Source organism: Crotalus tigris, unplaced genomic scaffold (assembly GCF_016545835.1).
Source record: "Crotalus tigris isolate CLP2741 ecotype Arizona unplaced genomic scaffold, ASM1654583v1 scf7180000017690.20705106771:4171800, whole genome shotgun sequence".
NCBI lineage: Eukaryota > Metazoa > Chordata > Lepidosauria > Squamata > Viperidae > Crotalus > Crotalus tigris.
The window spans coordinates 1550220-1571351 of NW_024096569.1; the positions used below are offsets into that span (position 1 = coordinate 1550220).

General features: G+C 54.0%; 1 protein-coding gene across 9 annotated transcripts in view; it reads left to right on the forward strand.

The window, feature by feature from the left end:
- Positions 1-21132, forward strand: part of KDM6B (lysine demethylase 6B) — a 90419-nt gene that overhangs the window by 40768 nt on the left and 28519 nt on the right. For 6 of the 9 annotated variants that reach the window (XM_039337962.1, XM_039337954.1, XM_039337961.1 and 3 more), the window contains 4 exons: positions 14859-14994; positions 16875-17001; positions 19330-19428; positions 20691-20919. In XM_039337962.1, the coding sequence (XP_039193896.1) occupies positions 16880-17001; positions 19330-19428; positions 20691-20919 (450 nt within the window). In that variant the 5' untranslated portion in view covers positions 14859-14994; positions 16875-16879. Of the gene's footprint in view, positions 1-307; positions 955-13048; positions 13167-14858; positions 14995-16874; positions 17002-19329; positions 19429-20690; positions 20920-21132 lie in introns of those variants that run through there. The other 3 variants (XM_039337957.1, XM_039337959.1, XM_039337960.1) reach the window with 3 other exon arrangements.

Consider the following 21132-nt stretch of genomic DNA (forward strand, 5'->3'; position numbering starts at 1 on the left):
CGAGAAAACACACCGGTAGTGTACAGGTAATCCTCGACTTAGTTCATTTAGTGGCCATTCGGAATCACAATACCACTGAAAAACGACTTAAGATTGTTTTTCGCCCTCGTGACCCTTTCAGCATCCCTTGTGGTCACGTGACCAAAATTCAGAGGCTTGGCAACTGACTCGTATTTGTGACGGTTGCAATGTCCCAGAGTCACGTGATCCCCTTGTGCGACTTTGGGACGAGCAAAGTCAAGGGGGATTCCTTTAACGACCGTGTGACTAACTTAACAACTGCAGCGTTTCACTTAACAACTGTGGGAAGAGAGGGGGGTCAAAACTCGCTTAACAACCGCCCCGCTTAGCAACAGAATCCTTGAGCTCCGTTGTGGTCGTAAGTCGAGGACTACCTGTACCACGAGGATCCCTCTCTGCATTCAAAATTTAGACATGGCATGGTGGTCTCTGTAGCGTGAAGTTTGTGCTGTGCTTGGTTTTGCTTATGAACCTTCGCAAGGATTGAGCCAGCGCTGCGCCACCGAGGCGCACGGGAGCAAACTGGCTGGGATTCCCTGGTAGGGCAGGGCTTCTGAAGAAGTGGGGATGGAGGAGGGACCTAGACATGTAGGGTTGATGAAGTCATTCTAGCCCTTTAAACCGGGACAAATTTTCCGGGGGAGGGAAGAGGCTGAGTCACTTGTGGCCGGAATTTACCCCACACACATGCTCCACTGACTTGGCAGGAACCCCGAACCCCACATGGTGGCCTGGGTGGGGGGGGGGTGGATAAGGAAAGGGAGGAGAGAGAGAGAGACACACACACACCAGCGGAAAGGAGTTACGAGCGACATTCGCCTAGTATGTCCCCATTGCACATTAGTCGAGGCACCGGAGACGCTAGTAAACACTCCGTTCGCTGCCGGCGTGAGAGCGCCACGCCTCTCACGTCCACCCTTTGTGTGCCAGGAGGTAAGGCATTTCTGCCATCTCTCTCTGTGTGTGTGTGTGTGTGTGTGTGTGTGTGTGTGTGTGTGTGGAGGGGGAGATGTGTGAGCAGAGGAGCGAGGGTGTCTCTCTGTGTGTCTGTGTCTCTCTGTGTGTCCACGGATCTTGTCTTTCTTTTCTCCCTATACAGCAAGTGTACGCCAGTACACCTGGTCCTCGGAAGACTGGTGCGGTTGTGTTGTTGTAATTTAATTAGGCTCACAGTTCATGTAGCCTCACCCTGTTTGATCCCCTTGGACCATCGCCAGTTTGGATCGGGTATTTGGGTTGATGTCTTTGACCCGTAGGTGCTGACATGGCTTTTGTTGTTGTTGTTGTTTTAACCCTTCGGCCACACTTTCTTGCCTGTTAAGAGAGCAGGATTCACCTAAGGGCACACGGACACGTCTCTGCATGTTGTTTTGTGGTTTAGAAAAGTTGTGGCTGCCAATACGCAACGGGTCCCCGAGACCGGGGGGTGTGTGTGTGTGATTCTCTTCACGAGCGGATTCCCACAAAGCGCTGTGGGTCCGTTTCATGGGGTTGTGAGGTCATGGCCGGTGGTTAAGGGACCAACAAGGCAGAATGGAAACTTTGTGCCCGGGCCATGTTGTGTTGAAACTGTTTGTGTGTCTGTAATTCTCTTTCCCCCCCCCACCCCCACCCCAGCCTCCCCAAATCTTGGACTTTGGAACTGTTTTGTAACCTCAAGGCAGCTTTTGTTAACTTGCTCTCCTCTTTCTGATGGATTGTTGAGATCACAATTCCCAAATTCCTCCTTTTTCCTGCCCTGATAGTTGGGAATTCTGGGACCTGTGACCCATCTCTGGAGGGGTGGGCTTGTGTCGACTTTTGGTGGTGTTAAGATTAATATTCTCTGGGTGCCTCTGGGCAAATGTCTGTGCTCAATTTGTCAGACACAATTATTGTACTGGGACACATAAATTTCTCCCCAACGTACAGACAGTTCTCGACTTATAACAATTCGCTTAATGACTTTTTGAAGTTACAGTGGCACTGAAAAAAAAAGGGATTTATGACCGTTTTTCAGACTTACGACTGTCGCAGCGTTCCCGTGGTCACGTGACCGAAATTCAGACACTTGGCAACTACCTCATATTTATGACGCTCGCAGTGTCCCTGGGGATCCTGGGGATCCCCCCTTTGGCCAACGGGGAAGCCAGATTCACTTAGCCGTCGTGCTACCCACTTAGCGACGGCGGCGATTCACTTAGCAACGGTGGCAAGGAAGGTTGTAAAACGGGGCAAAGTTGACGTCACAGCTGTCTGGCTTCGCGACAGAAAATTGTGCTCCAATTGAGGCCGTGCGTCGGTTTCTCTTTCTGATATTGATCGAGAGAGAAGAAGGGGAATTAATTGGCAGAAAGAGAAGGGGATTTCCCACCCGAAAGCTCCATCTACAAACCTCGCGAAGGGGCTTTCCTGCGCTGTAATTCCCGACCTTTTGCCTGGCCCGAGGCCTGCGCCTGAAACCCATCGGGTGAGTTGTGTGTGTTTATCAGGCTGACCTTTCTTGGAAAAGAGGAGGAGGCAATCACACAACTCCCAACCGCACAGTGCAGCCCGTCAGCTTTCATGCATCATGTTCTCTGCTTCTGCGTGTCTCCTCACAACACCCACATACATACAGTGTGTGTGTGTGTGAGAGAGAGAGAGAGGGAGAGGGAGAGGGAGAGAGAGAAAGAAAGGGAGAGAGAGAAAAAAAGAGAGAGAGAAAGGGAGAAAGAAAGACAGAAAGAAAGAGAAAGAGTGAGAAAAAAGAGAGAGAATGATAAAGAGAGCGACAGAGAGGGAGAGAGAGAGAGAGAGAAAGGGAGAGAGAAAGAGAGGGAGGGAAAGGGGGAGAAAGAGAGAGAAAGAGAAAAAAAGGGAGAGAAAGAGAAAGAGAAAAAGAGAAAAGGAGAAAGAGAGAGAGAGAGAGAGAGAGAAAGAGAGTGTGAGAGAGAAAGAGAGAGAATGATAAAGAGAGACCGACAGAGAGAGGGAGAGGGGGAGAAAGGGAGAGAGAAAGAGAAAGAAAGAAAGGGAGAGAAAGAGAAAGAGAAAAAGAGAGAAAAGGAGAAAGAGAGAGAGAGAGAAAAAGAGTGTGTGAGAGAAAGAGAGAGAATGATAAAGAGAGACCGACAGAGAGAGGGAGAGGGGGAGAAAGGGAGAGAGAAAGAGAAAGAAAGAAAGGAAGAGAAAGAGAGAGAAAAAGAGAGAAAGGGAGAAAGAAAGAGAGAAAGAGAGAGTGTAAGAGAGAATGAGAGAAAAGAGAGAGAGAAAGAGAGAGAGAAAGAGAGAGAATTACCCACACACATTTTTTAAAAGGAATTGATTGGTGTACAGGTAGCCCCCGAGTTGTCACCATGACTGAGCTCAACATTTATGTCGCTAAGCGAAACATTGGTCAAGTGAATTTTGCCCCCTTTTACGACCTTTCTTGCCACCGTTGATAAGTCAACCACTGCAGTTGTTAAGCGAGTAACACGGTTGTTAAGTGAATCCGGATCCCCCGTTGACTTTGCTTGTCGGAAGGTCGCAAAAGCGGATCACACAGCCCCAGGGGGACACTGCAACCGTCATAAATAACGAGTCTGTTGCCGAGCCTCTGAATTTCGATCCCGCGACCACGGGGAGGCTGCGACGGTCGTAAGGGTGAAAAAACGGTCCCAAGCCGCTTTTTTTTCCGGTGCCGTTGTAACTTTGAACGGTCACTTAAGTGAGCCGCTGTAAGCGGAGGACTGTCCGTATTGCTGTTTGCGTTGTGTGAGGAATCTCATTCAGGGGGTTGTGCCCAGCTCTTGGGTTAGTCAAAGGGCAGGGATGTTGCGATGTGCGCGGTGGCTGCAGTTGTTTGAATCTGGTGTGTGTGTGTGTGTGAAATTGGTCATTCCTCGGGCTTATTTTGTCCCGACAACCGAGGTGGGTGGCTTTCGAGAACCCCTTCTGCGCTTTTGACAACAACCCGTGTGTCTCTTCTTCCTCTTTGTGACGACAGCGTACAAACCCCTGTGTGCGTGTTGAACGGGCGGAAGCTACGTTTTCCCGGCTGATGTTTATTGTCGCGTGTCTGGGAGAGCCTGTGCGGTCTCGTAGTTGGGTGTGAAAACAGGACACCGAGGGGGGGGGCAGGTGGCTGATTTTTCAGGTGGATGGACCAAAATTGCCCCCCCCCATGCTCCTACCTCCCCCTATATTCAGCCCTTTTCGGGGGGGGCAAAGAAGGGGTGGTGTCCTTGCTGACGCTGACTCAGTGCTGAGACAGCTATTCTGGTAAGCGTGTGGGGGACCTTGCTTTGTGCTGCGTGAATCACACCCGCTTACACACCCGAGGTGCCCTACGCCCCCCCTTCCCCACTACCCACCACCTCTAAAAAAAACAAATCCAAGCTGCACATCCGGCAGGTCCCTACTACGGATCCCACTTTCCCGTGCGTTTCTTCCTGAGCCTGTCGTAGGTCTACACAACGGGTCCCCAACATACAACAGTGGTAATCGCTTGACATTACCACGGCCCTCAGGATCGTTTTTCACACTTGCGTCCCCGTGAGCACGCGATCCAAATCCGGACGCTTGGCCGCCGACTCGTGTTTATGACGGTTGCACTGTCCTGGCGGCGTCCCGCGATCCCCTTTTGCGACCTTCCCGCCGGCAAACGTAACATCTGTGTGACTCACTTAAACAACTGCAGTGATTCGCTTAACGACGAAGGCAAGGAACGAGGCCTAAACTTGCTTAACAAACGCCTCGCTTAGCCCCGGAATTTTTAGGCTGAATTGTGGTCGTTAAGTCGAGGACTTGCAGCGTTCACGTCTCGCCTATCCTTGCCCGCTTGCACTTTTGCTCACCCAGATGACCGGGAAGTGTTCCCACTTATTTTGCAAAGGTTTCCTCCCCCCCCCCAGTGCATAACGCTTGTATACACACTTACCACCCCTCCTCCAGGCTTCTGAATTGCTGTTTCCTTTGTGGTTTCTGCCTGTTTGCGTCCTCCAAGGTTCCCTTTTCTTGTAAATCCGCACAACTTGGAGCTCAAAATTTCTTTTTTTTTTTCGGAGAAGTGCCGCGGAGAGGAAATTGCGTAGGGCTGGTGCCCAAAACGCTGAGCCTGGCAGCGTGGGTGGGGAGAAGCCTGCCACCCAGCAACACCCACCCCATCCAGAAAGAATTGCTGACCTGGGCAAATCATCCTGTTGCATTTCGGGGTCTCGGGGAACGCTGGCCGTATCCCGGTGCAGGGAAATGGGATGCCTTTGGGGGGAGGGAAAATCAAGGGTACAAACCCTTCTGCCCCATTCCTTTCCAGTGAGAGTGATGCTCCGCGTTCACTTTCCTGGAAACGCAGGAGGTGGAAATCCCCTGCGCATCACCAGCCTGCCGTACAGGGTGGTGGACCAGGAGCATGCGCCAAACAGGCGGGGAGCCTCTCTGCTTACCCAGAATTCTCTGTGCCATGCAGGGATCGGGAATGGGAGGGCGAGATGCAAGGGGTTTGACTGAAGCAGGGTTCAGCGGCCTCTGCATACAGGGGGGCAGCGGGCACACCCGCGTGATGACGTAGCTAGGACTTATTCACAGGGTTTTGAGGATCTGCTGGTCGTTCTTTTTTTGGGGGGGGGTGTTCCCATCGCCAGTCTGTTTTTGGCTCGTGTGCCACTGCTTCACTTCCTCTCCAGGCGGGCAGTGCTGGGGGAGTACCTTCAGTTACCCACAATGCACAGGGGCTCCCCAATTCTGCCAGGGCTGGACCGCCACGCCCGTCCCTTTGCCCATGGAAGCATCACTTGAGCCTCGGCAGGCAGGACACAGTCCCAGCTTATTTATTATTTAACTACAGGGAGTCCTTGACTTACGGCCCCAATGGGGCCTAAAATTTCCACTGCTAAGCGAGGCAATTATTGAGTGAGTTTGGGCCCCTTTTACGACTTTTCTTGCTCCAGTTGTGAAGCGAACAATTGCATTTGTTAAGTGAGCAACACGGTTGTTAAGTAAATCCGGCTTCCCCATTGACTTTGCTTGTCGGAAGGTCATGAGTCAGTTGCCAAAGGCCAGGATTTTGATCACATGACCGTGGGGAAGCCTGCGACGGACGTAAGTGTGAAAAGCGGTCATCGGCCACATTTTTCAGCGCCGTTGTAACTTGGAGCAGTTACTAAACTGGGGTAAGTCAAGGACGGTCTGTATTTAAAAAAAACAAACGATAAGGCTGTCCAACTCACAGGGTATGTTACAGAAACAACACCCCAAATATAAGCCCCCAATAACACCCCGCAACCCTTCTGGTGACAACAATCCAACCTACCATTTGATGGGGTCCATATCACTTTGGGGTCCCAGGCCCACTGGCAAACCAGGTCTTTGGGGTTTTTTTGGGAATCTCTGCAGGGATGATGGTCCACAGCAGAGGTCCCCAACCCCTGGTCTGTGGAGGTACCGGGCCGCAGCATGCCAACAACCGGGCCGCACAAACAAGCAAAGCCCCGTCTGTGGGATGCAGGCAGCACACAAAACCATGTGCACACTCCGGTCCACGGAAAAACCTCTCTACATGGAACCAGTCCCTAGTGCCAAAAAGGTTAGGGACCTCTGCTTTAGGGCTAGGGCTAGGGCTAGGGTTAAGGATTAGAGCTAGGGTTAGGGCTAGGGTTAAGGCTAGGGTTAGGGTTAGGGCAGTGGTTCTCAACCTGTGGGTCGGGACCCCATTTGGGGTCGAACGACCATTTCACGGGGGTCGCCAAACAAGGCTGTCCGCCATTTTTTTCCCCTTTGGCCACGCCCCTGGTACCCGGTGATGTATAAGTGGTTGGGGGGTCACCACAACATGGGGAACTGTATTATGAGGTCGCGGCATTAGAAAGGTTGAGAACCACTGGATTAGGGGGTTAGGGCTAGGGTTAGGGTTAGAGAGGTAGGATTAGGGTTAGAGGGTTAAGGTTAGTTTAAGGTTTAGGACAGAGGTTAGGGTTAGGGGGTTAGGGTTAGGTTTAAGGTTTAGGACAGGGGTTCCCAACCCCCTGGTCCATGGACCAGTACCGGGCCACAGCGTGCCAGCAACCGGTCCGCACAAACAAGCAAAGCCCCACCTGTGGGATGCAGGCAGCACACAAAACCACGCACACTCCGGTCCGTGGAAAAACCACTCTCCATGGAACCGGTCCCTAATGCCCAAAAGGTTGGGGACCTCTGGTCTACAGGGAGGGAGCCACCATGGAGAAGGCCCTTCTTGGTCCCACCAGGTGGGCCTTCTTCAAAGAGGGCACCCCTAACACCCCCTGCCTCCCTGCTCTGGTGGGTCACGTAGATGTAACTGGGAAAGGACGGTCCTTCAAATAACCGGAGAGGGTTTTTAAAGGAGACAAACAGAACCTTGAACGGGACCTGGAAGCAAATCAGCCATCAACGCAACTCACGCCAGCAATTTGCACAAGGGACACTTGTATCAGGTGTGCAGATCTAGACTTGCCCGTGAATGCCTGTCTGGGGGGGGGGGGGGGAGCAGGGTGGAAACGGGCTTCCAAGAGAGGGGTGTGTGAGTTTTTTTCTTGAACCCTTTTCCCACTTCATTAGGGCTGACCTCAAAATCCCACAGTACGCGGTGCTGGATTTAAATCAGAGAACGTGTGAATGGGTTAGAGGAGGTGGGAGGCAGGAGGAAGAGAGCCCCCAGTGTCGTGCGTGCACCTTGCGATGTTCGTGGGCGTCGGTGAGCGATAAGAAGGGAAGAAACAGGGCGTGGATGCGGTGTGCCCATCACAGCCCGCAGGAACGACAGGTAGAGACAGGTGAACGTCCTGAACGTGTGCACAAACGGTTACCCAGGCTGAGCGCGCAGAGACATTGCACGAATTTGCGTGGGCTGTGCGTGCGGCGTCCCTGACGGTGGGCAGGCAGCGCTTCGCGGCCCTGTGTTGGTGGAAAGACAACGGACACGTCTGGCTTGGCACACGGAAGCGAGATAGTTCAGGAATCCCTGTCCCTCTGTTGTGATTGTTGATTCTCCGGGCCACCTTCTCCGTGGTGGCAAGGAAAGCGACTTGCAGAAAGGGAAAAATGTCCTGACCAAACGGTGCGCACAAACAGCCAAACCACTGGGAGTCCTCTTCCTCCCTACCCCCATCCCCCCCCACACACACATACCCCGGCTTGGAAAAATTCCAGAGAATTGGAATTTGGAATTGTAAATAGAAGGAGCAGCTGGCAGGGCTTTGCGGTCCAATTTCTGGACGGAAAACCAGCTGGAGTCCTTCAAGGACAGGCCGTACAGATCTGCAACAGGGGTCCTGGATGTCTCCTGACTTCTGGGGGGGGGGGGGGAATGCGCTGCCCCTGCGGGTCACGCAGATCTACCCAGAAGGACCGCGAGCGGCTCTCGCGTACTCCATCGCGTGGGGCTCGCCTCGCCGTGTGCTGGAGAGGCACGAGCAGAGCGCACCGTTGTACTGCGAGGAAAATCTGGCACGATCCGACGAACTTATGACACGGTCGTGCCGGAGACCTTGCCTTCTAAAGCATGCGCCATCCGGTGTTCGGCGCACTTCTGTGAACTGAGCATGTGGGGTATAGCGACTGTGTCTTTGACCAGAGTACAGGACCGCAACGGAGCCTCGAATGTCTGTTGCGACCGTGGTTAAGTGAACTTTGCTCCCTTTTACGACCTTTCTCGCCACTGTTAAGTGAATCGCGGCAGTTATTAAGCGAATCACACGGGCAGTTTGCGAGCCTGGCTTCCCCGTTGCTTGTCAGAGAAGGTCGCCAAAAGGGGATCAGGTGACCCCGGGACACTGCAGCCGTCATAAATCGGAGTCAGTGGCCAAGTGTTTGAATTTCGATCCGCTGCAACATTGTCAGGGTGAGAAATGGTGGTGAGGCACCTTTGTCAGTGCGGTTGTGACTTTGAAGGGACACTGAATGAGCTGTTGAGGACGACTGGAGTAATGAAAGAGTAACACAGCTGGAAGGGACCTTGGAGGTCATCTAGTCCAACCCCCTGCTCAGGCAGGAAACCCGATACCCTTTCAGACAAAGGGCTGTCCGGTCTCTTCTTAAAATGCTCCAACAGTGTTGGAGCATTCACCGCTTCTGGAGGCAGGTAGTTCCACTGGTTAATGGTTCTCACTGTCAGGAAATTTCTCCTTAGTTCCAAGTTGCTTCTCTCCTTGATTAGTCTCCATCCGTTGCTTCTTGTCCTGCCTTCAGCCGCTTTGGAGAAGAGCTTGACTCCCTCTTCTTTGGGGCAGCCCCTGAGAGATTGGAAGGCTGCTATCCTGTCGCCCCTCGTCCTTCATTTTGTTAAAGTAGACACCCAGTTCCTGCAACTGTTCTTCAGTGGAACGGCTTGCCACCAGAAGTTGTGGGCACTCCATGACTGGAGGGTTTGAAGAAGAGATTGGACAGCCCTTGTGTCTGACACGGTGCAGGGTCTGCCGCTTGAGCAGGGGGCTGGACTAGAACACCTCCAAGGTCCCTTCCAACTCTGTTATTCGGTCACAGATTTTAGAGGGCAGGAAGGGCGTTGCTTCCCCGTAGCCTTTGGCCGCATCGCCCTCAAGGGTGCAAGGCCTTCTCCCCCACCGCCCCTTAAGAGCCTCTTCATACGTGACTTGATCTTTGCACGCTTGGGGTGATTCATCCACCTCCGGAGATTTGCATGCCCGTCACACTGCGCCAGTCAACACCCTTTGCTCTCCCGTTGTACAAACCAACCGGAGCGATGGGGCCTGTTTGCGATTTGGCCTCCTCCCTCATCCGGAGGCGTGCAGGGAAGTCCTGCCAGCTGCCCGCTTCCCCTTTCTCTCCACTCGGCTGCTTGGCAGGCGTGCAACGCGCCAGGGCCGTGCCTTGGCACAGTCCGTTGCAACCGCAGCCACCCTGCCCACCTGCCTGCCTCGGAGACAAACTTAGCCGCCGGCTTTTCCAGAAATAGCCACGGTCGGTCGTGGCCACATCTGGGGGCTGGGAAGACGAGAGCGCGCGCCCCCCCCCACTTCCCAGGCTTTCTTTACCCAGCCTGGCGAGGTGGGTGGGTGGGTTCCCACGCTAGCGCGTCTGGTTATAAAAAGCCAGTCCTGACCACACCAAAGATGGGCTGGCCGGTGCGTCTGGCTGGCTCAGATTTCTGGCAGGACACGGGACAGGGGTGGGTGAGTCACCGGCGCTGGGGGTGGACACCGCCTCCCCCTTCCCTCCCGCGAGGTCTCGTGGCGTGGCGTGGGAGAAAGGCAGCTCCCAAATCCGGTCGAATCGGAAGGGGTCGGGAGAGGAAGCCGTTTTGCGTCCTGGGACAAAAATGGTTCATTCATCCCCGGAGTTACTTAGCTGAGTTAGCCACTCTGCCCATTTTACAGATGGAAAGAGGGAGGGAATTGAACAAGGGCCCGTTTGGTCTAGCTAGCGGTTAAAGCAGCCGGCTACAATCGGTTTTAATCAGAACACAGTTGGAAGGGACCTTGGAGGTCTTCTAGTCCAACCCCGTTACTCAAGCAGGAGACCCTTATGCCACTTCAGACCAATGGTTGTCCGGCCTTTTCTTAAAAACCTCCAGTGTTGGAGCACCCACGATTTCTGGTGGCAAGCAGTTCCACCGGTTAATTGTCCACACTTTGAGGAAGTTTCTCCTGAGTTCCAGGTTGCTTCTGTCCTGGATGAGTTTCCACCCGTTGCTTCTTGTCCTGCCTTCAGGCGCTTTGGGGAATAGGTTGAGCCCTCTCTTCTTCGGGGCAGGCCCCCAAATACTGGAAAACTGCTATCATGTCACACACACACACACACACACACACACACACTCCTTCTTTTTTCCAGACAGGCCATTCCCAAATCCTGCAGCCGTTCTTCTTCTTCCTATGTTTTAGTCTCCAGGATTGTAATAATCATAGTTGCTCTTCTTTGCACTTTTTTTCCCCCCCAAAATGTCAACATCTTTTTTGTAATGTGGGGACCAAAACTGGATGCAAGATCCCAGGTGTGTACTACAGGGAGTCCTCAGCTTACAACATTTCAGCCAGTGACCGTTCCAAGTGGCTTATGACCGTTTTTCACACCCGTGACCGTTGTGGCATTTCCCCCCATAGTCACGCGATCATAATTCAAATGCTTGGGAAACCTGCTCGTATACATGACGGGCGCAGCGTCCCCGAGGTGTGTGTGTGTGTGTGTGTGTGTGTGTGTGTGTGTGTGTGTGTGTGTGTGTGACGTGATCCCCTTTAGCAAATGTCTGCCAGGCAAAGTCATTGGGGAATCCGGGTTCACTTAACGTCCGTGAGATTCGCTTAACAAACTTGGGGCGAGAAAAGTCGTCGAACGGGGCCAAACTCACTTTGCCAGCATTTCGCTTAACGACAAAAATGCTGGGTTCCATTGTGGGGAGGGGCGTAAGTCAAGGACTGCCTGTAGAAGCCGGGAGAGTCTTGAGTTCGAGTTCTGCCTTAGGCCTAAAAGCCAGCTGGGTGATGCCGGGCGACTTTGAGCCAATCGCTTCCTCTCCGTCGAGCCCACCTTATAGGGCTGTTATTGTGGGGAAAATAAGAGGAAGGGTCCTGGATGTACCCATAATGCACTTACACAGGCTTTGCCGTCTCACTGTGTGTCCTGGCTGGGAATGATGGGTGTCAGAGTCCAACCCATGTTTCTCCCAGAGTGGCCAGGAGAGACGGATAGTCCCCGGCCCAAAATTTCCATCGCTAAACGAGGCAGCCGTTAAGTGAGTTTTTGCCCCAACTTGCAACCTTCCTGGTCTCCGTTATTAAGTGAATCACGGCAGCGTTTCCGGTTGTAAAGTGAATCTGGCTTCAGAAGGTGGCAAAAGGGGATCGCTACAATCGTCATAAACGCGAGTCGGTTGCCGAGCGTCCGAATTTGGATCCCGTGAGGCCGCAACGGTCGTTAAGTGTGAAAAATAATCCTAAGTCACTTTTTTCAGTGCCGCTGTAACTTTGGTCACTAAACGAGTGGTTATAACTTGAGGACTCGCCTGTAAAAGTCCTGCATTTAAAATACAGGTTCAAAGAGTTAAAAGATATTGTCCGCCAGTGTTTCTCACCCTTAGCCGCTTGAAGGTGGGTGGACTTCAACTCCCAGAATTCCCCCGCCACCAATGCCAGGCTCTGAGGAATTCTGGGAGCTGAAGTCCACAAGTCATCAAAGGGCCAAGTTGGAAGACTCCTGCTTGTGGACTTCAACTCCCAGAATTCCTCAGCCAGTGTGAGGGAACTAGGACCCTTTGATGACTTGTGGACTTCAACTCCCAGAATTCCTCAGCCAGTGTGAGGGAACTAGGACCCTTTTGTGACTTGTGGACTTCAACTCCCAGAATTCCTCAGCCAGTGTGAGGGAACTATAATGACTCATAGAATTCAACTCCCAGAATTCCTCAGCCAGTGTGAGGGAACTAGGACCCTTTTGTGACTTGTGGACTTCAACTCCCAGAATTCCTCAGCCAGTGTGAGGGAACTATAATGACTCATAGAATTCAACTCCCAGAATTCCTCAGCCAGTGTGAGGGAACTAGAGCCCTTTGATGACTGGTGGACTTCAACTCCCAGAATTCCTCAGCCAGCGTGAGGGAACTAGGACCCTTTGATGACGTGTGGACTTCAACTCCCAGAATTCCTCAGCCAGCGTGCCTGGCTGATGAATCCTGGGAGTTGAAGTCCACACGTCATCAAAGGGCCAAGTTGAAAGACCCCTGATCTACTCCATCGCCTGCTTTTGGCCTCGCTCTTCCCCCCCCCTCCCATCAGCTGGCCAGGCAGTAGCAATCGCTCCCCGCGAGGCAGATCGCAGCCGCCCCTCCCCATTTATTTCTATGGTTTCAGACCCCTCCGGAAGATCAAGGCGCAAGATGATTGGTGGCCGTCGGGAGGAGGGGGCGCCATTGGCTGGCTGGCTGGAGCAAGCCAACACAAGGCAGCTGGGCTAAGCCCAGCCGGGCGAGGCAGGGGTTAATCTGGGAGGCGGGGCGGAGCGGAGGCCGCGCCTCCCGGCTCCCAAGGCAGGCGTTCCATTGGAGGCAGGGCCAGAAGGTGGGGCGGGGCCTGGCGCTGATGGGAGGGGGGGATAAACACCGCCGACGGTTAACCCTCTCCTGCCCGTTGCGGGGACCGTGGGATGGGAACGACGACCCCGGAGCGGCGGCGGAAAAGGCAGCCGCTTCCGCCTCTGCGGGGCTGGACCCGGGGGTCGCCTTCCACGTGCTGGAAGTAGGTCCGGCCAACAGGAGAAGGGAGCGACGCTTTTGTAGTAGATGCGGGCCCAGAGGAGACGCGTAACGTGTGAATGCTCCCGAAAGCGTGTCCGCGTGTTGGTGGGGAGTAGTTTAGGATTTTTTTTTTTTTTTTTGGAAAGCCTAAGATCAACCTGGGTCTGTTCCCCCAGGAGGAAAATGTATGCATTCCTGGGTTTTACCCCCCCCCGCCTTCCCCTTTCTGCCTTTTTGTTTTAAAAAAGAGAAACGTGTTGGACTACAACTCCCATCGCTCTCAGGAAAGCTACGGGCAAAACTGGTGGGGAAATTGCTGCGCTTCCCTGGCTCTCTCTCCCCCAACCTCCAAAGTCACATTCACACAACCTAGCAAGCTTTGCACGTTTTTTGGAGGGGGGGGGCGGCTCTGGGTGCGAAAGGTTCCCCCTGAAAGAGGGGAAAATGGCTATTTTCAACCTTGGCATTTGTGGGGTGGCTTATAGGCCTCTTCCCTCCTGGGCTGTGGGCAGATGCAGGAGGCAGGGTGGAGAAATGGGGTTGTCTGAAGACCCTTGTGCGGGGTGCAAAGTGTATGAGCAAACTTAACTTTTTTTCTCTCTCTCTCCCTCCCTCCCTCCCTCCCTCCTTCTCTGTCTCTTTCTCCCTTCCTCTCTCTCTTCTTCCCTCTCTCCTCTGTCTCTCCTTCCCTTCTCTCTCTCTTTCTCTCCCTCCCCTTCTCTCCCTCCCTCCATATCTCTCTCTCCCTTCTTCTCTCTCTCTCCCCCTCTCCCTCCCTCCATATCTCTCTCTCTCCCTCCCCTTCTCTCCCTCCCTCCATATCTCTCTCTCCCTTCTTCTCTCTTTCTCCCTCTCTCCCTCCCTCCATATCTCTCCCTTCTTCTCTCTTTCTCCCTCTCTCCCTCCCTCCATATCTCCCTCTCTCCCTCCTCTCTCCCTCCCCTTCTCCCTCCCTCCATATCTCTCTCTCCCTTCTTCTCTCTCTCTCCCTCCCTCCATATCTCTCTCTCTCCCTCCCCTTCTCTCCCTCCCTCCATATCTCTCTCTCCCTTCTTCTCTCTCTCTCCCTCTCTCCATCTCTCTCTCTCTCCCTCCCCTTCTCTCCCTCCCTCCATATCTCTCTCTCCCTTCTTCTCTCTCTCTCATCTCTCCATCTCTCTCTCTCTCCCTCCCCTTCTCTCCCTCCCTCCATATCTCTCTCTCCCTTCTCTCTCCCTCTCTCCCTCCCTCCATATCTCTCTCCCCTTCTCTCCCTCCCTCCATATCTCTCTCTCCCTTCTTCTCTCTCCCTCCCCTTCTCTCCCTCCCTCCATATCTCTCTCTCTCCCTCCTTCTCTCTCCCTTCCCTTCTCTCCCTCCCTCCATATCTCTCTCTCTCCCTCCTTCTCTCTCCCTCCCCTTCTCTCCCTCCCTCCATATCTCTCTCTCCCTTCTTCTCTCTCTCTCCCCCTCTCTCCCTCCCTCCATATCTCTCTCTCTCCCTTCTTCTCTCTCCCCCTCTCTCCCTCCCTTCATATCTCTCTCTCCCTCCTTCTCTCTCCTTCCCCCTCTCTCCCTCTCTCCTTCCCTCTCCCTCTGTCTCTCCTCTCTTTCCTTCCCTCGCTCTCTCTCCCTCTCCTTCCCTCTCCCTCTCTCCTTCCTCCCTCTCCCTCTCCTCCCTCCCCCTCTCTCTCCCCCCCATCTCCCCTTGCAGCATTATATGTGGTTGTGACCTCCGGAGGCTTTAGACCAGAGGAGGTCTAAATTATCAGCGGCTGGGGGGGCGCCCGTCGCCTGGATCTGGGGGGGTGGAGGGTGGGGAACGAAGACGCGTCCACTCCGGGAGAAAGGTAAGAGGAGGGCTTGGGGGGTGGGCTGGGGAGGGGGCAGCAGTAACTGTTCATTCCAGGTGCATGAGAGGTGGGGATTTGGGGAGGGGGCTGGGGGGGGTCAAACCAAAGTACGAAATGGCACCACTAATAAAAGGGGTAGAAGGTATGTCTTATATCACGGGTGGGCTGCAACTCCCAGAATTCCCGAGCCGTTTAAGAATTGGGAGCCTCAACTCCCAGGATTCCTCAACCAGTTTAAGACTGGGGGACTTCAACTCCCAGAATTCCTCTCCCAGAATTCCCCAGCCACTTTAAGACTGGGGGACTTCAACTCCCAGAATTCCTCAGTCACTTTAAGACTGATGGACTTCAACTCCCAGAATTCCTCTCCCAGAATTCCCCAGCCACTTTTAAGTCTGGGGGACTTCAACTCCCAGAATTCCTCAGTCACTTTAAGACTGGGGGACTTCAACTCCCAGAATTCCCCAGCCATTTTAAAACTTGGGGACCAACTGCCAGAATTCTTCAGCCAGGCTGAGAGTCAGAGTCCACCAGTGGCTGGGGAATTCTGGGAGTTGCAGCCCACCCGTCTTCGGTTTGCCAAGATTGGAGACCTCTGTTTCGTATCCTTGATTAATGAGCGATTATTTGGGCCTTCTGGGCTGTCTGGACCTCGGGCGACCATGCATCTCCAGACGTGGTTTGTCTTTCCTTTCTTGGCCCCAAATCCCCCATTTGGGTCTGGTGCCAAAGGAGAGCCAGTTTGGTTGAGTGGTTACGGTGCTGGTCAGGAAAGTGGGAGACGGTGAGTTCTAGTCCCACTTTAGGCATGAAAGACAGTTGGGTGACTCTGGGCCAATCACCAGGAGACTGTGAGTTCTAGTCCCGCCTTAGGCATGAAAGCTGGCTGAGTGACTTTGGGCCAATCACCAGGAGACTGTGAGTTCTAGTCCTGCCTTAGGCATAAAAGCCAGCTGGGTGACTCTGGGCCAATCACCAGGAGACAGGGAGTTCTAGTCCCGCCTTAGGCATAAAAGCCGGCTGCGTGACTCTGGGCCAATCACCAGGAGACTGTGAGTTCTAGTCCCGCCTTAGGCATAAAAGCCGGCTGCGTGACTCTGGGCCAATCACCAGGAGACTGTGAGTTCTAGTCCCGCCTTAGGCATAAAAGCCGGCTGGGTGACTCTGGGCCAATCACCAGGAGACTGTGAGTTCTAGTCCCGCCTTAGGCACGTGAAGTAGCTGGGTGACTTTGGGCCAATCACCGGGAGACTGAATTCTAGTCCCGCCTTAAGCATGAAAGCTGGCTGGGTGACTTTGGGCCAATCACCAGGAGACGGGGAGTTCTAGTCCCGCCTTAGGCATGTGAAGTAGCTGGGTGACTTTGGGCCAATCACCAGGAGACGGGGAGTTCTAGTCCCGCCTTAGGCATGAAAGCTGGCTGGGTGACTTTGATCCAGTCCTCCTCCCTCAGCCCAGCCCACCTCGCAGGGCTGTTGTGGGGAAAGCCGGACGGCGCGTTTGGTTCGTTCAACACCTCGAGTTACTTATCAAGAAAGCAAGAGGGATAAAAAGGTGTTCCTAAAAATAACGGAGGACTAGAAGTCCCAATTGTCCTGGTTCCTGCCTGGGGCTGCGGCCTTTAACTACCACCCAGCGGGCTGCCCGTCAGAGCAGGGACGTTCAACCGAAGAGAAGAGAGAAGACTTGTGTTGGTAGAAAGTGGGAAAATAGGCGGTTGGGCTAGATGACCTCCCAGGTCCCTTCCAACAATCATCATCATCATTATTATTGAGTTAAACTAAAGCACATGGTGTTAAAAAGGGGCCAGTGGGGTGGGGGTCTCCATCCTCTGGCGGTCCCCTAACCCCCCCCTCTCTCTTCTCTGCCTTGTGCAGACTGGATGCATCGCACATTGGAACAGCTTGGGGTCCGTGCTGGACGGGACCCTTTTTCCATCGGCAACGTGGGCTGCAGTGGAGCCTGGACCTCGTGCCATTCTCGCCCATGGCTCCCGGGGGGCAGGTATTTTGGGAAGGGGGGAGCGGGTTCGAGGACCAGCCCCGGTTGCGGGGAGGGGGGAAGCGGGCAAGTCCCAGGTCCTGGGGTCTCAGCTAGCCTGGCTGCCTTCCCCCACCCCCCCACTCATTTTTTGCTTCCAGAAATCCTTGTTTTCTCTGAGTGGAAATTTCAGAATTTGGAAGGTTGGAGAATAAGTTTAAAGGAAAAAAAAAAGAGTGAGAGAGAGATAAAACTTTCATTCCGAAGTTTTGAGCTTCCTCCATAAACCCGGGCAGGGAGCTAGTCCTCAAGTGACAGCCGTTCGTTTGGCGACCGTCGAGTTAGAACGGCGTAAAAAAAAGGACATTTTTTTCACACGTACAACCGTTGTGGCATTCTCCGCACACCCCACCCTCCCGGTCATCCAATGGAGCAAAACTGACTTAACAGCCGTCTCGCTTAGTGACGGGGAGGTCAGGCTTACTTGTCGTATGTCGAGGACCGGTCCGTGTGCAGATCTCTGCAGAGTAAATAGTCCTCCACTTACGACCTAAGTTTTTGAAGTTACGACGGAGCCCCCCCAAAAGGTACTTACGTGCCAGATTCAAAGTTCCGACAGCCGCCACACGATCTGAATTTAGACGCTTAGCAACCGATCCGGATTTACGGCCATTTGCCCGCATCCCACAGTTGTGACGACATTCTTGGCTGGAAATGGGTAAACGGGCAAAAAAAAACCATCACCCATTCCGAACAATGGGGTTGTGGGGCTTTTGTGGTTTTGTTTTGTTTTGCTTAGTGGCTGCAATGCTTGCTTAACAATGGTGGATTCGCTTAACGACCGCCACAAAAAAAAAGAATGTCGTACAATCAGGTCTCTGGTTAGGCTTAATGGCCAATAGGACTGACTACTCATTCCAGGCTCAATTCGCGGCGTAAGTGGAGGACTAGCTGTCGTGCCCCCAAGCGAAGAAGAGAGCGGTCCTCAGTGATCTCTGAGCTGAGCGGTTTTCTTGCAGACGTTTCGTGACCCAACTAGGGATCATTATCAGTGCTAGAAGGGAGGGGGAGGAAGGAAGGGAGGGAGGAGGAGGAAGAGGACGGACTGTGGGGTTCTTGATGGTCTCTGAGCAGGGTTGTTTTCTTGGAGACGTTTCGTGACCCAACTAGGGAACATCATCAGGGCTAAATATTGCAAATACCTCTCCCTTCTAGCCCTGATGGTGTTGCCTAGTTGGGTCACGAAACGTCTGCAGGATATCAGCAAGCTCAGAGACCACCAAGGACCCCACAGTCCATCCCCCTTTTCCTCCTCCTCCTCCTCCTCCCTGCAACCCCCACTCTCTCCTAGCGCTGACAATGTCACCTAGTTAGGTCATGAAACGTCTGCGAGGGAACCACCCAGCTCAGAAGACCACCCAGGACCCCACAATTCTCCTCCTCCCCGCAAACCCCTCTCCCTTCTAGCACTGATGATGTTCCCTAGTTGGGTCATGAGACGTCTGCAGGAAAACCACCCACCCCAGGGAGCTGCAAATATTCTTCTTTATCAAATGCAGAGAATAAACCCTCTTTGTGGGTTCTCCGTTTATCCGGAACATCTTTCCGCCTTCTCCCAATCAAACCAGGGTTAGTTTCAGCCACTCTGCATTTCCCTCGGAGAAACTTGGTCCCGTGTTCGCCTTCCCACGCTCATTCCCCCCCCCCCGCCCGAGCCGTGTCATCCATCTCTGCCTTCCTCTCCCAAATTGAGGGGGGGCCGTTTCGGTGTTGGCTGCTCTGCTTCCTCTCCTAAGCCTGCTCCCCCCCGAGAGATTCCCCCCCCCAAATGGTCTCAGGGCGCCTTTTCCACCCCATAAAACAGGGGTCTTCCAACTTGGCCCTCTTTATGACTTGCGGACTTCAACTCCCAGAATTCCTCAGCCAGCGTGAGGGAATTATGACCCTTTTGTGACTGGTGGACTTCAACTCCCAGAATTCCTCAGCTAGTGTGAGGGAACTATGACCCTTTTGTGACTTGGGGACTTCAACTCCCAGAATTCCTCAGCCGGCGTGAGGGAACTATGGCCCCTTCATGGCTTGGGGACTTCAACTCCCAGAATTCCTCAGCCGGCGTGAGGGAACTAGGACCCTTTGATGACTGGTGGACTTCAACTCCCAGAATTCCTCGGCCAGCGTGCCTGGCTAGGGAATTCTGGGAGTTGAAGTCCGCAAGTCACCAAAGGGCCGAGTTGGAAGACCCCTGCCATAGAAGAGACCCAGCCCAGCTCGATGGGAGCAGGACTCTTGCCCCCCCCTCCCCAGCTGGTATCTCGCCTGCCTTTCTGACCCGCCACGGTCTCCCTCTGCCAGGTGCTCCGCCAGTGCCGTCCAGCCGCCTCTGCCCCTGCCGTTGACGCCCAGCCATGGTGCTAATCTGGGGCAGTACAGCAAAGGCTACTATGCCCCCGGGTGAGTCCTGCGCCCGGCCTTTGGGGCCCACCCACCCTATTTTGCATGGGGGGGGGAAGGAGGAGGACCACAGATTCCCCCCCATTGTATGCATCTAGGAAAAGGTGCAGGCAGACCATGACCCCGAGTACTGATGGTGTTCCCTAGTTGGGTCATGAGACGTCTGCAAGAAAACCACCCAGCTCAGAGAGCACCAAGGATCCCACAGTCGTCCTTCTTCCTCCTCCTCCTCCTCCTCCTCCTCCTCCTCCTCCTCCTCCTCCTCCTCCTCCTCCTCCTCCTCCTCCTCCTCCTCTTCCTCCTCCTCCTCCTCCTCCACAAATCCCATTCCCTTCCAGCACTGATGATGTTCCCTAGTTGGGTCGTGAAACGCCTGCAAGAAAACCACCAAGCTCAGAGAGCACCAAGGACCCCTCAATCTTCCTCCTCCTCCTCCTCCTCCTCCTCCTCCTCCTCCCCTTCTTCTTATCCTTCTCCACATCCTATCTGCAGACCCCCTCTTCCTCCTCTTTTTCCCCCTCCCTTCCAGCACTGATGATGTTCCCTAGTTGGGTCGTGAAACGTCTGCAAGAAAACCACCCAGCTCAGAGAGCACCAGGAACCCCACAGTCTTCCTCCTCTTCTTCTTCTTCTTCTTCTTCTTCTTCTTCTTCTTCTTCTTCTTCTTCTTCTTCTTCTTCTTCTTCTTCTTCTTCTTCTTCTTCTTCTTCTTCTTCTTCCTTCTTCTTCTTCTTCTTCTTCTTCTTCTTCTTCTTCTTCTTCTTCTTCTTCTTCTTCTTCTTCTTCTTCCTCCTCCTCCTCCTCCTCCTCCTCCTCCTCCTCCTCCTCCTCTTTCTCCTCCCTTCTGGCACCGATGATGTTCCCTAGCTGGGTCCGGGAAGTTCTGCAGGTACCCCGCCCAACTCGGAGAGCACCCGGGACCCCTCACTTCAAACTTGATCTACAGTTACTCGTTCCTATTGACCACCATCCTCCTGCTTGCTTGCTTGCTTGCTTGTTGCCGTTCTCCTGCACCCTCTTCGCTGCACAGTCCTGTCCTTTTTGGCTTCTTTGCTGCCCCCCTCCCCAAAAAATCTCTCATCTCTCCTTCGCTGGGTCTGCCCCCACCCCAGATCTGAAGGAAAGGCCCCCACCTATTTCCTTTAAGACCCCTCCCCACCACTCTGTACGCCTCCCTCCCAGCATCCCTTCCCAGGGAGCTTGCCCCCCCCCCGCCTCCTTTGCTGCCGACTCATCACGTCTCCCCCCCTCCACCCCTCCAGGAACTTGCCCCCACGCCCCCTGCATGGGAAGCTGGAGGCCATCCACGGCTGCGTCCAGGCTCTGCTGCGGGACCAGGGCCAGCCTCACCTCTGGGAGCAGCTGGGCGCCATCTACGAGTCGGAGCAGGACTGCGAGGAAGCCATCCGGTGCTACCAAAACGCCACCCGGTACCAGCGCGACTATGGGAGCTACGGGGAAATGCACGCCCGGATCGGGAGGCTGCAGCAGGTAGGATGGACGGCCCACGTGCTGGGGGGGGCTGGGGGGGCGTTGCCGGAGGTGGGGGGGGGGTTCGGGCCTTAGGAGGAGCAGCGGGGGGGAGAGCTGGATGTGGGGGGGGGGGAGCAGAGGCATTCCCATCCTTTTTTGCCCCCAAAACATTCCGTTTTATCCTGCCTTTATTATTTTCACCCAAAAACTTCTTCCGTATAGACCGCCTTC